The sequence below is a fragment of the Malus domestica genome, chromosome 14 (genome assembly GCF_042453785.1).
Source record: "Malus domestica chromosome 14, GDT2T_hap1".
Taxonomy (NCBI): domain Eukaryota; kingdom Viridiplantae; phylum Streptophyta; class Magnoliopsida; order Rosales; family Rosaceae; genus Malus; species Malus domestica.
The window spans coordinates 15,962,500-15,981,970 of record NC_091674.1 but is presented as its reverse complement, the minus strand read 5'-3'; the positions used below and the strand labels follow the sequence as shown (position 1 = coordinate 15,981,970).

The 19,471-nt window shown below is 38.0% G+C and overlaps 1 protein-coding gene, 1 long non-coding RNA gene and 1 other non-coding gene across 3 annotated transcripts; 2 read left to right on the top strand and 1 right to left on the bottom strand.

Annotated features, from left to right (window-relative positions):
- Nucleotides 1-1,175: 1,175 nt before the first annotated feature.
- On the top strand, nucleotides 1,176-3,737 carry LOC139191187 (uncharacterized). The gene has a single exon (XM_070811757.1). It carries the CDS (start codon nucleotides 1,176-1,178, stop codon nucleotides 3,735-3,737), a length of 2,562 nt encoding a protein of 853 aa, XP_070667858.1.
- Nucleotides 1,677-1,783, bottom strand: LOC114826686 (small nucleolar RNA R71). The gene has a single exon (XR_003775743.2). It is a non-coding gene; the product is annotated as a small nucleolar RNA R71 (small nucleolar RNA).
- A 14,302-nt stretch (nucleotides 3,738-18,039) lies between the features above and the next one.
- LOC139191466 (uncharacterized) lies at nucleotides 18,040-19,132 on the top strand. Its single transcript, XR_011575533.1, has 2 exons — nucleotides 18,040-18,178; nucleotides 18,482-19,132. It is a non-coding gene; the product is annotated as an uncharacterized lncRNA (long non-coding RNA).
- The last annotated feature ends 339 nt before the right edge of the window (nucleotides 19,133-19,471 follow it).

The window sequence follows — 19,471 nt, the reverse complement described above, 5'->3', positions numbered from 1 at the left end:
AAAAGTGTTTTGGTCCACAAGGCCCATTATGTTTAAGTTGTATGACAACTAAAACAAAATGGGCAAATTAGCCCAATAACAAGGAGAGGCCGGCCATTAGGGTGAATGGGCAAGCTTGCTTAATTACAAGTTTGCCACTCACCAAAGAAAATGTTATAAAAGGAACTTTATAGCAATTTTCTCATTTAGGGTTTTCTAATAGAAATTGGGTGAAACATTTTCTCTCTTTTTCTACATAGAGGCCGGCCACTTAGAGGATTTTTACTAGCATCTAAAATCTCTCTAAGTCATCCATATCATCTTCACAATATACAACCTTGGTGAAGAGACTTAGAGACATCAAGCTTTTGATGTTTTTGGAGAACAAATCCTTTTTCCTCTAATCATCAAAGGAGCACTAAAGGGAGGAAAACACAAGAAGGATTCAAGGAGCTTGGAGGTGACTTGAAGGCCCTCCACTTGGGTGAATCCCTTGTGTAAACAAGGATGAGCTTCAAGGGTAAAGAATCACTAAATCTTTACTTCTCTTTAATTTTGTTAAAGAGTTTATTTTGGTTCACCATATACTAGGCTTTGAAAGTCATGGGTTTTATGAATTGTTTTTGGATGCATGCCTACTTTAAAGTGTTAATAGCTTGCATGTGTATTCAAATGTTCATACTTGTTCTTAGTTAGGACAAAATTTTTCCTTCAAATTGCTAGCAACATGGGAATAATTTGAGTTTAATATGAATAACGGGATTAGATGGGATTGAGAATGAGGAACCTGATGTCCTAGTGCTTCAATATATTAATTTTTCATAATTCATTCACTTTTACTTCGTGTTTGTTCAATTGATACTTTCAATTTCGTTTGGGTTTTTGCATATTTGAATTTGTCATCGTTATCCATCTTTTATTTAAGTTTAGTTTGAAGTCAATCTCAATAGTAAATTTAGGTTAATCCGATCCTTGTTTGAATGACACTCTACTTATCATTATATTACTTGGACAATATTGTACACTTGCAATTATCAACAACAAGTTTTTGGCGCCGCTGCCTCGGATCGAATTTAATTCTATTTTACTTTTGTGATTTTGCTTAGTTTATTTAAATTTTATTTTCGTTTTTTTTATTTTGATTATTTTTTTTTCTTGGAGTATTCTCACCTTGTCTCATTGTTTCTTGAAGGTGAATGCTTGGTACTCGTTCGTCGGATTGTGTACTACTTGAGTTTGAACCAGAAATTGAGAAAATACTCCGTGAAATCCGAAGAGAACAAAGAGAAGTCAGTGAGAAAGAAAAGCAGCAAGAGAGCAAGATGGCGTTAGTTCAAAATGAAACGATGGGAGATCTTGATATGCCAACCATTCCGGAATCACCGTCGAGCATAGCTCTTCCTGCAGCTGCAAGGAATTATGAATTGAAGACTATCCACTTTAATATGATGCCTTCTTTTCATGGCATGAGCACTGAAGATCCATTGGCACATATTAGAGATATCTTCAATATGGTGTCCAACATGGCATTGGTAGAAGGAGTCACCGAGGAACATCTCAGGATGAAGGTCTTTCCATACACTATGAAAGACAAAGCGAAGACTTGGTTGAATTCTTTGAGGCCTAGAACCTTGACGAGTTGGAACGATATTCAGAATAAATTTTTGGAGAAATTCTTTTCGACCCAGAAGACCGATACCCTTAGAGATAATATCATGCAGTTCACTCAACAGGCAGATGAGACGTTTTCTGAGGCATGGGAGAGATTTAATAATTTGTTGATTCAATGTCTGCACCATGGTTTGCCTATTCTAGTTCTCATGCGGATATTTTATAAAGGATTAACAGTTTCAAGCAAAGCTGCAGTGAACAACTATGCAGGGGGATCAATTAAGAACAAGACACCAGCCGAATGTCAAGCACTTTTTGATACTCTAGCACTCGAAACACAACATTCTGAAGCAAAAGGAAGACGGGCAGGAGTTTTTGAGATTAATAATTCTACCGAATTTGCTTCAAAGGCACAAGTCGATGCGATTGCTAGTAAGCTTGACACTTTGCTTTCTATGAATGGGAGAGCATCAGTTCAAGAGGTTTGTTCCATATGTGCAGTTCCTGGTCATGCCACAGTTGGTTGTCCGTATAGTGTTGATTTTCCAGAATTTGTTCAAGAGCAAGCAAACATGGTGAATGCTTACAGACGTCCTGGTAACGATCCATACTCCAATACTTATAATCAAGGATGGAGAAACCATCCAAATCTCTCATGGGTCAATAATCAGAATGTACAAAAGCCACCATCTGGTTTCCAACCTCAAGAGAAGAAGAATAATTTGGAAGATGTCATTGCACAGCTTGCTCGTAACGTGAATACTCTTTCTGTCAATACAAATCAATTCATGAGCAAAACTGAGACAACTCTTCAGAACCAGGCTGCCTCAATAAAAAGTTTGGAGATTCAAATGGGGCAGTTAGCTCATTCTTTGGCAGTTAGAGAAAAAGGTTCTTTTCCAAGCCAAACTGAAGTTAATCTGAGAAACCATGAGCAAGCTAAAGCAATAACTCTTCGAAGAGGGAAACAAGTGAAAACAGCAGCTGATTTTGAGAAAAACAATGAGGAAGAAAAGGTAGAAACCATTTCACAAGAGGAGCAGCCACTGTCCGATGTTGTGCAGCCACTAGCTATACTGGGAACCACTTCAAAAGCTTCACCACAATCAGTCATTGCAGCCACACCACTCCCTAAGCCTGTTGTCCAACCCGTGAAGCCATATGTGCCCCCTATTCCTTTTCCTCAACGGCTCAAGAAGAATATGTTAGATGAGAAGTATTTCAAATTCTTAGAGATGTTTAAGAAATTGGAGATTAATATTCCATTTGCCGATGCTTTGGAGCAGATGCCGAATTATGCTAAATTCATGAAGGATATCATCTCAAAGAAAAGAAAATTTGGCGATCATGAGAAGATTCAGTTGACAGAAAAATGCAGTGCAATCCTTCAAAGAAAGCTTCCGCTCAAGCAAAAAGATAGAGGGAGTTTCAAAATTCCATGCATTATTGGCACTAATTTATTTGAAAAAGCATTGTGTGATTTGGGGTCTAGTATTAATTTATTACCCTTATCTGTTGCTAAGAACATTGGAATAGGTGAAATTAAACCCACTACTGTTTCTTTGCAGATGGCGGATAGATCAATTGCATATCCAGAGGGAATTATCGAAGATGTGTTAGTGAAGGTTGACAAGCTGATTTTTCCAGCAGATTTCTTGGTGTTGGATATGGAAGAAGATTATGAGACTCAATTGATTTTGGGTCGGCCATTTCTTATCACAGCTAGGACTTTAATTGATGTGGAACAAGGGGTTTTGACATTGAGAATTGGGGAAGAGAAAGCAACATTCAAAGTGTTCGAGGCTGGAAAATTTCCAAGAGAAACGGAAGATTGTTTTCGCATTGATTTAGTCGAGACCGCGATTTCTGAAAAATTCAGAGTTGAGAAGCCCAGTGATCCTATGGAAGCTGCATTAGTTCATGCTGCTACTTCAGAAGATGAAAATCAACTGTTAGCGGAATGTGCTCTTTATTTGGATGCTTTCAAATCAATTACAAAGAGTGGACGATTGGAGTTCGAAGACCTTGGATCTGTACCTTCAAAATCGCTGCCAAGTATCATAGCCGCACCTATCTTAAATTTGAAGCCATTGCCATCACATTTAAAGTATGCTTCTTGGGAGCTGCTGAGACTTTACCTGTTATAATTTCTGCATATTTGAATGAAGTTGAAGAAGAAAAACTATTGAGAGTGTTAAGAAGGCATAGAATGGCAATTGGGTGGAGTATTGCTGACATCAAAGGAATTAGTCCGTCCATTTGTATGCATCGGATCTTGTTGGAAGACAATTACAAGCCCTCAGTTGAGCATCAACGCAGATTAAATCCAAATATGAAGGAGGTGGTACGTGCTGAGATTTTGAAGTTATTAGACGCTGGAATAATATATCCAATTTCGGACACTAAATGGGTGAGTGCTTTGCATTTGGTACCGAAAAAGGGTGGAGTTACAGTGGTTAAGAATGACAAGAATGAGTTAATTCCAACGAGGACTACAACAGGATGGAGAGTATGCACTAACTATAGGAAATTGAACAATGAGACTCGAAAAGATCATTTTCCTTTTCCATTCATTGATTTGATGTTGGATAGACTTGCTGGATATGCTTACTATTGTTTTTTAGATGGGTACTCTGGTTATAATCAGATTCCGATTGCACCAGAAGACCAAGAAAAGACGACATTCACATGCCCTTTCGGTACTTTTGCATATAGGCGTATGCCTTTTGGGTTATGTAACGCGCCTGCTACTTTTCAAAGGTGCATGATGAGTATTTTTTCTGACTTGGTAGAGCGTTGTATTGAGGTATTCATGGATGACTTCTCAGTTTTTGGCTCATCATTGATTCTTGTCTGGATAATTTGTCCTCGGTGTTGCAAAGATGTGAAGAAACCAATTTAGTTCTAAATTGGGAAAAATGTCACTTTATGGTGCAAGAAGGGATTGTTTTGGGTCATAAAGTTTCGATCAACGGCATTGAGGTAGACAAGGCGAAAATTGAGACAATTTCAAAGTTACCGCCACCCACTTCCATCAAAGGAGTTCGAAGTTTCCTAGGTCATGCTGGTTTTTATCGACGTTTTATTAAGGATTTCTCTCAGATTACAAAACCGTTGTGTAACTTGCTCCTGAAAGAAGCGGAGTTTGTATTCGATTCATCATGTTTTGAGGCGTTCAATGTGTTGAAAATGAAGCTCACGACAGCTCCTGTGATAGTTGCACCGGATTGGGAATTACCTTTTGAGATTATGTGTGATGCAAGTGACTATGCTATTGGAGCAGTTTTGGGTCAGCGGAGAGATAAGCTACTGCATGTGATTTATTATGCTAGTCGAACTCTCAATGACGCACAATTGAATTATGCCACTACCGAGAAAGAGCTTCTAGCCGTTGTCTTTGCTTTAGACAAATTCCGTTCTTATCTCATTGGTTCAAAGGTAATTGTCTACACCGATCACTCAGCTTTGAAGTATTTATTATCCAAGAAAGATGCAAAGCCTCGGTTGATTCGATGGGTGTTGTTACTACAAGAGCTTGATTTAGAGATACGGGATAAGAAGGGGTCTGAAAATGTGGTGGCGGATCATCTTTCTCGAATTATGCATCATGAAGGTGATAATGACTTAGTTCCTATCTCCGAAACATTCCCTGACGAGCAGCTCTTTACCATCAAATCTTCAGTCACTCCTTGGTATGCAGATTATGTCAATTATTTAGTTAGTGATATCATGCCTCTTGATTTGACTTGGCAACAGAAGAAAAGATTCATTTCGTTAGTCAGACATTACTATTGGGATGAGCCGTACTTGTGGAAGCATTGTCCGGATCAATGCATAAGACGGTGTGTTCCTAATGACGAGATGGAGGAAATATTGCGACATTGCCATTCTCTAGCATGTGGTGGTCATTTTGGTGCCACAAAGACTGCTGCCAAGGTACTACAATCTGGTTTTTGGTGGCCTACATTGTTCAAGGATGCTCATACTTTTGTTTCTACATGTGATCGCTGCCAACGTATTGGAAATATCTCAAGTAGACATCAAATGCCGTTGAATAATATTCTAGAAGTCGAACTTTTTTATGTTTGGGGTATTGACTTCATGGGACCATTTCCATCATCTTATGGCAAGCAATACATCTTGGTAGTGGTGGATTATGTTTCAAAATGGGTTGAAGCAATTGCTTTACCTACTAATGCTGCTAAGGTTGTTGTTCATTTTCTCCGGAAGCATATTTTCACTCACTTTGGCACCCCGCGCGCCATTATTAGTGATGGAGGCAAGCACTTTTGTAATCGTCACTTCAATGCTCTTTTGGCGAAATATGGAATCACACATAAGGTTGCTACACCTTATCATCCACAAACTAGTGGGCAGGTTGAGATTTCCAATCGAGAGATCAAGAATATTTTAGAGAAGACTGTGGGATTTTCACGCAAAGATTGGGCTACAAAGTTGGATGATGCGCTATGGGCGTATCGAACTGCATTCAAGACTCCAATTGGCATGTCTCCATATCGATTGGTGTTTGGAAAAGCATGTCATCTACCTGTGGAACTGGAACATAAAGCATTTTGGGCAGTGAAGAAGCTTAATTTTGAGATGGATGCAGCGGGAGAAAAGAGAGCTCTTCAATTGAACGAGATGGAAGAATTTCAAAATGATGCATATGAAAATGCTAAAATCTACAAGGAACGTACCAAAAAGTAGCATGATCAACATATTCTTCGTCGTGAGTTTTATATTGGCCAGCAAGTTCTTTTGTTTAATTCTCGGCTGAAACTTTTCCCTGGGAAGTTGCGAACACGATGGTATGGTCCTTTTACAGTTGTTCAAGTGTTTCCATATGGAACGATTGAAATTCGTGATCATACAACGGATGCTACATTCAAAGTTAATGGACAGCGATTGAAGCCATATCTTGCTGCCAGTTTTGAGCGAAACACGAATGTTGTGACCCTTGCTTCTCCCGATTGATTGCAATGCCAAGTCGGGCTGAGGACTTTAAACTAAGCGCTTGTTGGGAGGCAACCCAACCAGGTTCATTCGTTCCTTTCCTTGTTTATTAGTTTTGCATTTTCTTCCTTTTTGTTCCATACTACTCATTGTGCATCTTTTTGTTGTGATTTTGCATTGAGGACAATGTTTAGTTTAGGTTTGGGGGGAGAGCCTAGTTTTTTTTGTTAGTTTGGTTGATTCATTTGCATTTTTGTTTTTAAGGTCAAAAGTTAAGGTTTTTATGTTCCAAGTTTAATAATATTGATTTCTTCACCCACATGATGATTTGAACATGTTTAGTTTGTCATTTCAAATGTGTTTGGAGTGGTTTTGTTGTTATGTGCCAAAGAAATTGCAAAATTGCACTTTGAGTTCATCTTTTGGTCATAATCAACTTAGCTACCTAAATTAATTTTGGATGTTTTTCAAGTTAATTTGATGATGCCAACATGTTTAGAATGTTTAATATGATGTGTTGGAATAGGGTTGGGACAGAAATTCGACCTACATTGTGAATTGGGACGTTTAGAAGCTCAAAAAGTGAAAATAAGCTTGTAAATTTGCTGCATAATTTCTGCAGATTTTCTGTCATAAATCAGCTTTAGTGACGATCTTCAAAGATTTTCTCTGTCACAAAAGGCATGTTCATACTTTTAGCGACGGTTTCTGGGAATTATTTTTGTCACTAAAAGTCAACTTTGCTTATTTTTGCAGATTTTTATCCTATGTTGAAGGCAATAATTTTGGCTCGGAATTCATTACTTTTAGAGCTATTCCCTCGTCCATGGTGCCCAAAAATAAGTGTATTCTTTTCCTTTATCTCATTTTCTTTCATGCTTTTATTTATACATCTTTATGTGATGAATTGTGTTGCTAACATTTAAAGGATGAGGTAGGAATTAAAATTTTGGGATTAAGTGTTAGAATTTGTTGGAAACGATAAGAACTTGGAAGCATAAGTTGTTAAGGTTATCACTTTATTCTATTAATGGCGATGTATATGTCTTGCTAAGAATTCTTCCTTTGCTAAAGGGTTGCCTAGAAGGTTTTTGCATCACATTCTTTTTACCATTCATTTTGCCATGTCTCAAGTACTTTGGTGGACAAACTGTCCATGTTTGGATGATGTGGAGAAATAGTGGAGACTACCCATGTGAGTTGTTGTGCCTAAGCTTTTCTTGAGAGGGTTAATTTGTTTCTACTCTTAAACACTTTCCAATTTCTTTCTTTAATTTTCATGATCTCATTAAAATTAATTTGCATTGGGTACAAAAGAACTTTAATTTATGTTGGGTATTCTTGCCATTGGGTTAGACGGAACTATAGAAACGATGTTAGGCTATGCATGTTGTCCACTGCTAAAAGGCCTATTCCCTACCCTTTTGTGTGCTCCATTAACCCCATTGAAGCCAAACACTTAGCCTTTTCTTTCATTACCCACATAAATTCTTATCCACTCTACCCTATATTAGCCATACCATATAGCTTGAGAGATACCAAGGTGATATCAAAAGAAATCAAGGTTGAGTTCTACATCAAAGTAGTGGCGTGTACCGAGGTACCATGGTTCTTATTATTATTTCTTGTAGTTATTTCAAGAGTAAAAAAAACAAAAAAAACAAAAAGAGTCAAGAAAAAGAAAAAGAAAAAAAAGAAGAGAAATTGTACCATTCATTATAACATGAGGCCTGGACGCCACAAATCATATATCAAGTTTCAAAGGGGTGCCAACCTAACTACATACGAAATGTCTTGGTGTTTCTCAAGTTTTTGTTTTTTTTTCCTTATCGTTTCTTTCTTAGCCCAAATACCTAGCCTTACATTACAACCGTTTCAAAGACCTAACGGATTTATAGGGAAGTCTAGCTTATTTGGTGAAGGTTGATACCTATGTTCTTAGTATTCGATTCCTTTCATGAGATCTATTTTCAGAAATTGCTGTTTTTCAATGTTGATCATATGTGATAATATATTGATTTCTTTTGCATAAACTCATCACATATGCTTGTTAAGAGAGAAATCCTAGGTTCTATGAGAAAATTGAGTGATATCTTGTGAGGCTTAGAGTCGAGGCGAATTTGTACACACGCCAAGTGTGGATGTTTTTAAGCCTGAGTGCTTGGGATGTTGGCTTCATACTTTCCATTGTGATACATTGATTTATAAGGGCATAACTTTAGTTTTGGAAGTGTGATTGGCATGCATTGGTTTTCATTAATTGATGGAAGTGATAACTGTAACACCTTTGTTTTTTTTTTAGTAAAGCGTTTGTGGGTAGCGTAACTGGTAAACCCTCAGGAGACACAACTCCTCCGACTAGGGACACCTAGGGGTTTAAAGGCTTGTTGCACATACTCAGTGCAATCGTTTCGCCAGCGAAAGTGGGCTTAATTAGGTTTTTGTTTTTAGTTAATTTTATTTGTTTTTCATTTTATGTTTTGCTCGAGGACTAGCAAAAGATAGGTTTGGGGGTATTTGTTAGGTTGATATGATAGGTATATTTTGTATCTCTTTTACCTATTAATTTAGTCATGGTTTGATATAAAACAGTTGGATTTGATGTATTTTGTGTGAATTTTATAGAAGTTAGTTTTTCGGAGAAAACTGGATTTTTAGAAGAATTACAAGGAAAGCACGAAAGAATAACGAAGTGGACTGATGCTATGTGAGAGTGGTGCTGGAATTTGGGCTTTATCAAATTAAGTCCAATTTGGGCTTCATAAAAACTGGCGTTGGACTATTCCAAGGAGGAGAAGGTTTTTAATCCCCTTATCAAGAAGGTTGCGGAAAAGAAAAGGAGGAGGGGGATTTTAAAGGAAAAGGAGGGCAGATTAAAAGAGGAGGAATCCAGCAGCCGCAAGGGAGTGGGAGAAAAAAAAACAAAAAAGAACACAGTGCAGACACATACATAAGCCGAGAGAAAGAAGAAGCAATTGGAGAATTCTAGCTTTGCTGTGGAGTGGAGAATGGAATTTCAGTTGTTTCCTTCTTTGTTTTCGAATTCTAGCGTGGTGTATTTTAATTCGATCATGAACTAAGTCCTTTTGCTAGGATTAGGGTGTACTCTTATCATGAACATCTAATTCTTATTATTTCATATTGATCTCGGTTGTTTTCCATGTTGAGTAATTGTTATTGTGCTTTATCGTTATCAAATAACTGGCCATTATTTGTGTGAAGAACTAAATTGGGACTGACAGGTTGAGTTTAGTAGATTGCTTCTCATAACGATTACCATGAATTACATAATTGAGTAGACATACTGGTTATGATTTGTGTAGTATTGTGAAATTATCCATTTAGCGTAAAGGGTTTCGATTATCTACTTTTGTGGCTAGACATAGCATGGGTAGATAGTTAGAAACACAGTTAGTATATTCTGAAAGGAAATATTGACGAATCAAGGGATAATTGCTAGCAACATGGGAATAATTTGAGTTTAATATGAATAACGGGATTAGATGGGATTGAGAATGAGGAACCTGATGTCCTAGTGCTTCAATATAAATTTTTCATAATTCATTCACTTTTACTTCGTGTTTGTTCAATTGATACTTTCAATTTCGTTTGGGTTTTTGCATATTTGAATTTGTCATCGTTATCCATCTTTTATTTAAGTTTAGTTTGAAGTCAATCTCAATAGTAAATTTAGGTTAATCCGATCCTCGTTTGAACGACACTCTACTTATCATTATATTACTTGGACGATATTGTACACTTGCAATTATCAACAACAACGGGCAATTTGTTAAAGCGCCAATCCCAGATATCGAAGAGGCGCCAGTCTTTTTTAGCCTCGTCAGCACCCGTCACGCGCAAACTCAGCTTTGCGGAAATCACGGGTAATTTGTCGAAGCGCCGATCCCAGATATCGAAGAGGCGCCAATCTTTTTCAGCCTTGTCAACACCTATCACATACACACTCAGCATGACGAAAATTACGGACAATCTGTCGAAGATTTCTGATAAAGAAGAAAGCACGTGAAGCCATACTGATCCATCACGCATTGGTTGCCGACACGAGTGAAAGAATAGTACCTCTACAGGTATCAAAGAACTTCCTATATTTGTCTACCTTCACCTTCCATAGCAAGGCAGACATACAGAGCCTTTCTTCATCTCCAAAAATGCTTTCCCAACGAAGCCTCTCGAGTCATTCAATGTTCCTTATTCCTTGGGGTACCTCTGCAAGCCAATGACTCCAAAGCAAAAGAATCTCATATCACCAGGGTAGAAAGCAAGAGTATCTCATATCATGCGTTCTCCCTGTCCTTTCCTTTGTCCTTGTTCTTACCTACAAAGACAAGGATAAAGAAAACAATATGCCGGAACTTCCACTCAAACTCGGGTAAGGAACCGACTGCTTGGAACCCTTCCCTGATTGCCTACCTAGCACTGCTCTCGAGTACTCGTCTCCCACTGCTGCTGTACTTCCAAAGAAGCTACCACATATGACTAAAGAATAGATAAGGCAAGTGAAAATGATACCTTGCAGCATGTGGAGACAACGTGTAGAAGGAACAAGCAGAGAAGAATACGGTCTGCACAGTCAACTTAGCAGAAGGAGTCCGAACTGAGGAACTCGAGAAGCTGCCACATCTGCCTGAAGAAACAAGCAGAGAAGAATGCAGCATGCACAGTCAACTCAGCAGAAAGAGTCTGAGATGAAGAACTAGAGAAGATGCCGCATCTGCCTGAGGAACAGATAAAGGAAATGAAAATGATACCTTGAAGCATGTGGAGACAAGTGCAACCAAGCACGTGCTTATTCATCCGCTACTTCTTCAAAATCAAAAGTATCTCATATCATCAGGGTTGCAATCATTCTGGACGGTGAATTCGTTTTGACCCTCAAATTCTTGGGTCGACCTGCTAGGCGTTGTGGGCTGCATGTGCCGTTTCACCACCCTTGGATCAAATCCTTAAAGATCAAGTCACCAACTGGAAGAAGAACCCATCAATCTTGAAGATCATACCGTTGACCAAACTACTCAGGTGTGAATTAGAAAGATTGAACAGAGCAACAAGTCGTCACCTTCACCTCGTGCCTGCTTGTCATGTGTTCGAGTCAACCTTCAAGAATCAAGCCTTAACGGCCCTTAAAGAAGCTTCCAACCAAATTCAAGATCAAGCCTCGACGGCCCTTGAGGAAATCACAAGTCCAATTCAAGATTAAGTGTCTACCACCCTTGAATCAAAACCTAGTTCAAGAATAAGCTGTGGAAAATCAACAATTGGAGGAAACCAGAAAATCCTCCAACCCAGTTCAAGATCAAAGCTGTGGAAAGTCAACAAGCGCAACAAAATACGTGCCGATTCATCCACTACCAAAGTCAAAGATCATATACCACATGAAGCTCCTTGTGGCCCAATTTCAACCTTCAAGATCAAGCCTCGACGGCCCTTGAAGAAATTTCAAACAAAAGTTCAAGAACAAGCCTCAACTGCCCTTGAAGAAATCTCAAGCCCAATTCAAGATCAAGCCTCAACGGCCCGTGAAGAAATCTCCAGCCCAATTCAAGATCAAGCCTCGACGGCCCTTGGATCAACATTTACAGTAAGGGACTTCAAAACGCATCTCCTACACGTGACAAGCACATGTATACGACGTGCCTTGAAGTGGGGGCATTTGTAGACATCGAAATTTCGGTAAATAAATGTTGACCGATAAATCAAAGTGTCAATGCTCATGTATTACATAAATTTTACACGTAGCATGTGACTCAACGAAAATTGAAATGAGTTGGAAAAGTCATCAAATAGGACACGTGTCAACACCTGGCAGAAACGACTTATTTCATCTGGGATATTATATTCAAAATTAGGCCTTGGAAAATTCTATAAATACAAGCCCATTTCATTCATTTGAGGGGGAACTAAAATCATTAGGCAAAACTCTTGAAGCTCTGAAGCTCTGAAACTCCGAAGCTCTCAAGCATCCAGGTTCCCGAAGAATCAAGAAAGCGTTCTTCGTTCATCGTTCATCCTAAAATCAAGCCCCAACGGCCCTTTGGATCATCAAATCCACCTTCAAGATCAAGCCCCGACGGCCCTTGAAGAAAGTGTTCTTCGTTCATCGTTCTTCCAAGATCAAGCCCCAACGGCCCTTTGGATCAACAATCATCCACCAATTCAAGATCAAGCCCCGACAGCCCTTGAAGAAAGTGTTCTTCGTTCTTCGTCCATCGTTCTTCCAAGATCAAGCCCCAACGGCCCTTTGGATCAACAATCATCCACCAATTCAAGATCAAGCCCCGACGGCCCTTGAAGAAAGTGTTCTTCGTTCTTCGTTCATCGTTCTTCCAAGATCAAGCCCCAACGGCCCTTGAAGAACTTCCACCAATTCAAGATCAAGCCCCGACGGCCCTTGAAGAAAGTGTTCTTCGTTCTTCGTTCATCGTTCTTCCAAGATCAAGCCCCAACGGCCCTTGAAGAACTTCCACAAATTCAAGATCAAGCCCCGACGGCCCTTGAAGAAAGCACCATCGTTCATCATCCGTTTATCCAAGATCAAGCCCCAACGGCCCTTTGGATCAACAAACGTCGACAAATCCATACATCCAACCGTTCTTCAAGATCAAGCCCAAAAGCCCTTGAAGATCCGTTCATCACTGTTCTTCAAGATCAAGCCCAAAAGCCCTTGAAGATCCGCTCATCACCGTTATTCAAGATTAAGCCTCAACGGCCCTTGAAGAAACACTCATCCTCAAGATTAAGCCCCAACGGCTCCTTGAAGATTCGCTCAAATCCACCTTCAAAGATCAAGCCCACGGCCCTTGAAGAAACTTCCAACAGTTCATCCAAAATCAAGCATCGACGGCCCTTGGATCAACGAAACATCCACAAATCAACACCTTACGGAGATCGAATCAGAGGATCAAATTCGAAAGAGATTGTAACCCAAAATCATCAAATACAAATATTTGTTTGTGCGCGTTGTTCTTGTCTCTTTCGTTTCAGGAAATTTTCGTGTTCACAATATCATTACCTCACACTTGAGAGAAATCATTTGATGTGTAAAATAAGGGAAATTTCTTTATATGAGTGAATTATTGTTCCATATTGAGAGTATGAATCTGACATCGAGGATAAAAGAGACTTATATGTGCTTATTATAAGTAATTGGTCTACTCTCTATATTGCCAATTGATTTTATGGTAGAACCTCAACTTTCTTCATGGTATTAGAGCAAGTTGTCCTGCATGTGAAAACCAACGGCCACATGCACTTCACATTACCCCATTTATGTTGTTCATGTATTAGGCTTGAAAATTCACCACACATGAGGGAGCCTGTTGAGAGTACGTATGAGTCCCACATTGGGGAGTAAAATATTGCATGTGCTTATAATTAATAAGGGATAATTAAATTAAGGTGCTTAAATTTTACATTGTTTTGATCAAACATCTATGCCTTTTCAAATTATGATTAAGGTGCTTTGACTAGGTGCCACATCAGTTTTTTTTTTTATTTAATCAATTTTTATATCATTACTATATTTCTCCAAATTAAAATGCTACATATTGAATTCCGAATTTATCCTCCTCTTCGGAGGTTTTTCATTTTCATTTTTCCTGGCATGGCCTTTTATTCGGGGATATTTTTTTTAATTATTAGTTGTGTTTATCCAGATTCATTCTCACGTCTAAAATTTGGATGGCTCCTCCATTTGAATTAGTGGTTGCTTTCATAAATTTATTAATTCACATTTGAATAGTAATCCACTTTTGAGGTATTTTAGGTTTCTTGCTGCTTGATGTTTTCGATGTTTTCTGCTACTTGTGGGTGCGGCTGGTAAGTTGTTGTTTAATTATTTTTTTTTTCCTACTCTTCTTCAACAGATTTCTTTCCTTGTTCTCTGGGTGCGTTTGGTACGCAGACGGGACGGGACGGGACGGGACGAGACGGAACGAAGGTGTAATTTTTGAAAAAGACATGGGGTATATTTGTCTTAAAATGGTAAAACATTGTGTTCCACAGACGTGGAACAAACCCGTTCCAGGGGGGGAGGTGGAACGCAAAAACACCCAAAATCTGTTCCGTGGAACAGCCCGTTCCACCCATTTTTGGCGCACCAAACGCGAGACGGAACGCCTCGTCCCGTTCCGTCCCGTCCCGTCCCAAGTACCAAACGCACCGCTTTTGATCTGGGGGCATGATGCTTGGTGAGCAACCCTTAGTTTGGTATGGCAAAAATGATATCACTACAAATGAGAGTGCCCCCGGCCGCATTAGCCAGTCAAACAGAAGTTTGTAGGAGGCAATATCTTCAAACATACCAAATAGGAACCACCTCGCCCAACAGGCATGCTTCTACGAAGGACGGAGAACGCATTTGGACAGTATAGAACATACCATATGAGTGGTTTGTCTTTCAATATTATTATTTTATGTACCAAATAACTGGTACGAATAAATTAATAAACGTATTTTATACATCTCAAATCATTGATATGCACCAAAATAACATTGCATAATAAATGTACCTAATAATTGATCATGTTATGCCTTCAAATATACCAAAGCATTTGGGATAAAATGCACCCAAGAATCAAATTAATAAGAAAAAGGTGCGTTAGAAGTTATAATTTAGTACTTTTGTTGGAAGGTATTTGGTACGTTTGTCAATAATTGGGTACATCTGTTTAAAGTTATTAGATACGTTCTAAAAATTTTATTGATAGTTTTCCAAATAGGTACGTTAACAGTGGTATACATTTTTAGTGTAACAAGTGGGTTTGTATATCATATTTAACCTGGGTACAATTGTTGTTATATATTGAGTAAGCAACCATTAACAATTCAAATTCAAAAGCCATTGAGATAATACTTCCAGATTGCAAGGATAACAACAAAATAAAAAGGATAATGACAATTTTTAATGGAATTGAAATATTAAATTCAAAAGGAAAAAATCTACTGGTAAAAATAAATAAATTCCCAACGCTTGAAAGAATGACAGTGTTCGTAAATTTTAGAAAAATGAAATCATTTTTTTTAATCTAATTGGCTCCTCATTTAGAGGAGGTGGTACAATCTAAAACCTAAAACCTATAGATGTTTAAACAAACAAGTTGGCGAATGAGGCACCAATATCAAAAGCTCCCAATTAATAATTGGACTACTTCATAAATTGTCAATTAATTTTATAGTGGAACCTCAACTTTTTTCATGTTATGAAATGGTTGGTGAAAAAGTATGGGAAATTTCTTGATATGAATTCATTTGTTTGTCTTACCTAGATAATGGTTTGTTGTGGCACTCCATGCCAAGGTCATATGGCTACAAATATGTGCCATGTGCTCCTGCTTCCTGTCCAACTACCTACATTACCGTCATACTTTTTTTGTGCTTCTGCACCTATTTACCAATGTCTGTATACTCTAGTCCATTGATTTTTCTTTGTGTTTACATTTGTATGTGTATTAAAATTATTCTGATTCACGATGATCATGTGGTAATTATCATATATGGAATAAAAAAAGTATGGGAATTCCACATTACAATTCATAATCCAAACCCTAAAAAGTAAGGAACTAGATTGATAAGGGTAGGATAATTAATCTGATCATCCACATTCCTTCTCTCTCCTATTTTTTACTTTTGTAATCCATCTTATTCGAACTAAGTAAACATGTCATATGTGAGCGTACTTGTAAATCTAAGCTGAATTGTAATCTGTAAATTTGGATGGGTAATTAGTAAGTCTTGGGGTTGAAATGGATACATACAAGAAGAGAAGAATAGACAAAAAATGAAGAAGTGTGGGGGGTTATGCCAAATGCATCTGCCCACCTGGAATGATGGGTGATTGGTTGCTGTCGAGAGAGAACATCCCAACATAATTTTGTGATAACTTAAGATGTGGATGGTTCATCCGACTTATATAACTGTACTTACCAAATCAAAGTCTATTTATTTTCTTAATCACTTTTAAAAGATACGCTCCAACAGCCCATATGTTTAATCATATTTTCGTTAAATAAATAAAAAATTATATTTCTGATATCTTCACCCCCCCCCCCCTCTTACTCTACGTTATTGGATTACTTTTATTTTAGGGTCTATTTGATAATGTTTGGGCCCAAATTTACACAATCGGTCCGAGTAATCGAGGCCGTTGAATATTATTTGGTTATCATGTATGGTCAAAGCAAATTGGTCAAGAAAGAACACAAAGGGATATGGACGGAGGAGTTCAAATATCTTGGCAGATATGGAAGAATCATAGTCATCAAACATCTTGGCAGGATGCTACGGCGAGGACGATCGATTATCTATCCAAGTCTCGGTCGAGAAGGATTCCTGAATCCTTATTGGTCGAGGTCATCTCATCAGCCTTCTCGGCGAAGTGAGGTGTTACAGTTATTACGTTCGGCACATTGAAAGCCGAATTTGATATTGAACTTCGTAAGAATAGTAACCTTGTCTTCAGGTTCAAGAGCCCAAGAGGCCGAGATGTGTTCCTTTCTCGGCCGCAATCGCAAGACGCAGAAGTCAGCCGCGCACCCAACGCAACATCGACAAAATTTACTCCTCGGCCGAGCTCGGCAGACGAGTTGGCACGCCCCGCATTCACCGAAGGACGTAGTTAGCTTATAGATTACTCGGTCTGCGCGCCACGTAGGCTTGGTAGTTTCTAGGGTCAACAGATAATTAATTCATTTATTATTTTTACTTTTGTGTTAATAATAGAGAGAGTACATGGGAAAACGAGAGATAAAAACGAGCGAATGAAGGATGGTAGGAGAGATGAAAAATATAACAATAAAACTAAAAATTAAAAACTATTTTGACGTTATTTATATTTTCAAAATTTTCTTTTCGCTTATTTAATTCTCTTGTCGCTTACTCTCTCTCTCTCTCTTCCCCCCCCCCCCCCCAATATTACTCTCTCTCTCTCTTTTCCCCCTTCCCCCTCCCCCATATTCTCATTATCCGTCTACATCCATCTTACACAAAATAAAATGGGTTATCAAACCGAATTTAGTACCATGGAGTTTGCAACAAGTTGCATTTATATATGTGGTTCCAATTTTGATTAAATATTCAGCACCGTTGCATATCAAAATCATGACAATTACTGCACATTAGATAAAAAAAAAAGCAAAAAAAAAAATGAAAAAAGAAAAATTAAATAGAGAAATGGGGATTTTAAGTTCAAGACCTCCAAGAACCAAAATTTTGATATCATATTTTACAACCCACTAGTTCCCAAATTTTTAAGCTGATAGGATGTTTTTTTTTCCCCCTATAGTTTAAAAAAGAAAAAACAGAACACAAGTCGCAATGGATGTGAAGATAATTAGTGGGAAAAATCAACACTAACCTAATTACGAAAGGGAAATTTTATTTAAACTCATCTAACCTATTTCTGCACCAAACTTACTCTTTTCACCCATTTGATTTTTAATTAAACTATTAATATCTCTTTAAATCTAAATTTAATACCTAATATACCCCCATAAACCCAATTCAATTCTTGGGGATTACACATGCCGTTTGTTTGTCCGGATGGCGCTGTGGTTGCGTATGCTTGGAAGCGGCAGCTCACCGGCCAAGTTGGTGCTTCTGCAGTTGATAGGACCAGGTTGGTTTCGAGTTTCATGGAATTGGTCTTCCTGCTTGTTAGCATTGCCTCTCTATTTCTTTTCCTCGAAAATTCATGATTAAACGAAAAAATTTTGAAATTCAAAAGCATATGGAAGTTTCTCTTCCCAAAAAGTATAGATTTTGAATAATTTTCACTGTAAAAAATATGGAACCAATACAAGTTTCGTAATTTCAAAGCAGGTTTCGAATCTGGTTTATTGAGGATTATATTTAGTGGTTGTGTATTTTGTTGTGTTGACCCTTGAAGCCATTTCTTGAATTCTGTTATTCAATGTTTTAGGCTAGCTCTCAAGGCATTCACTGATCATAAAAGGCGATTTTTTCCTCACCTTGATGATGCATCAAATGATCAGTGTAATGAATCAACTTCAAAGAAGCAACGTATTTCCCAAGCACCCGCAGCACATAATCAAGAAGATGGTTTAGATTCCAAAACGCTATTAGAGGTTTTAGTGCGTATGGAAAAGGTTCCTAATTGAAAGTTTCCATATACGAACGATTGGATTGGTTGAAACGAGCATCTTCACTGCCAGAAAATGAGAGTTCCAGTGAAACATTAAAGGATCATAGTTATCATAGTTCAAGTAAGTTACGATCAAGTCCGCCTGATGTTGCACCAGATAAGGTTGCTGTCATTGGGTTGCTGTTTCCTTCTACCTTCAGAGCTGTAGTTTCATTGCATCCTGCTGGTTCTATTGACCCAGATGCAACCAGCGCCATCCGGACAAACCAACTGTAAAATAAAAGCTTCTCTCTCAGCTCTCAAATTTATCTGCAAGGAGGAGGAAAAGAAACCCGAATTTTACAAGACTGCTGAAATAGAAACCCTATTGAGATTTCCACTAAATAGAAACCAGAACAGGAAAAGAATTGCAAGGTTTAATAAGACTGCTGAAATATGGTAATTATAGTGTTTGGGTTTATTGATAAATTTGAGTTTTATTATTAATTTAATTTTGTACTTAATAGTAATTATGTAATAGGGTAAAATAGACAATTAACATTCAAAATTTTAAATTTGGTGTAAAAAGAGGTTGCATGGGTTTAAATAAAATTTTCCATTACGAAATTATATTTGGTTAATTAGTGTAAGAACGCTCAGGAGTCAACATTGGATTCCAAGCAGCCAAGGCAACTAGTGGGGTGTTGGAAACAGACTGACATCGAATCTCCCATGCATCCAATAATTGCCCCCCTATATATATATATATATATATATATATATATATATATATATCTCGTACATATATATACACACACACATTATACT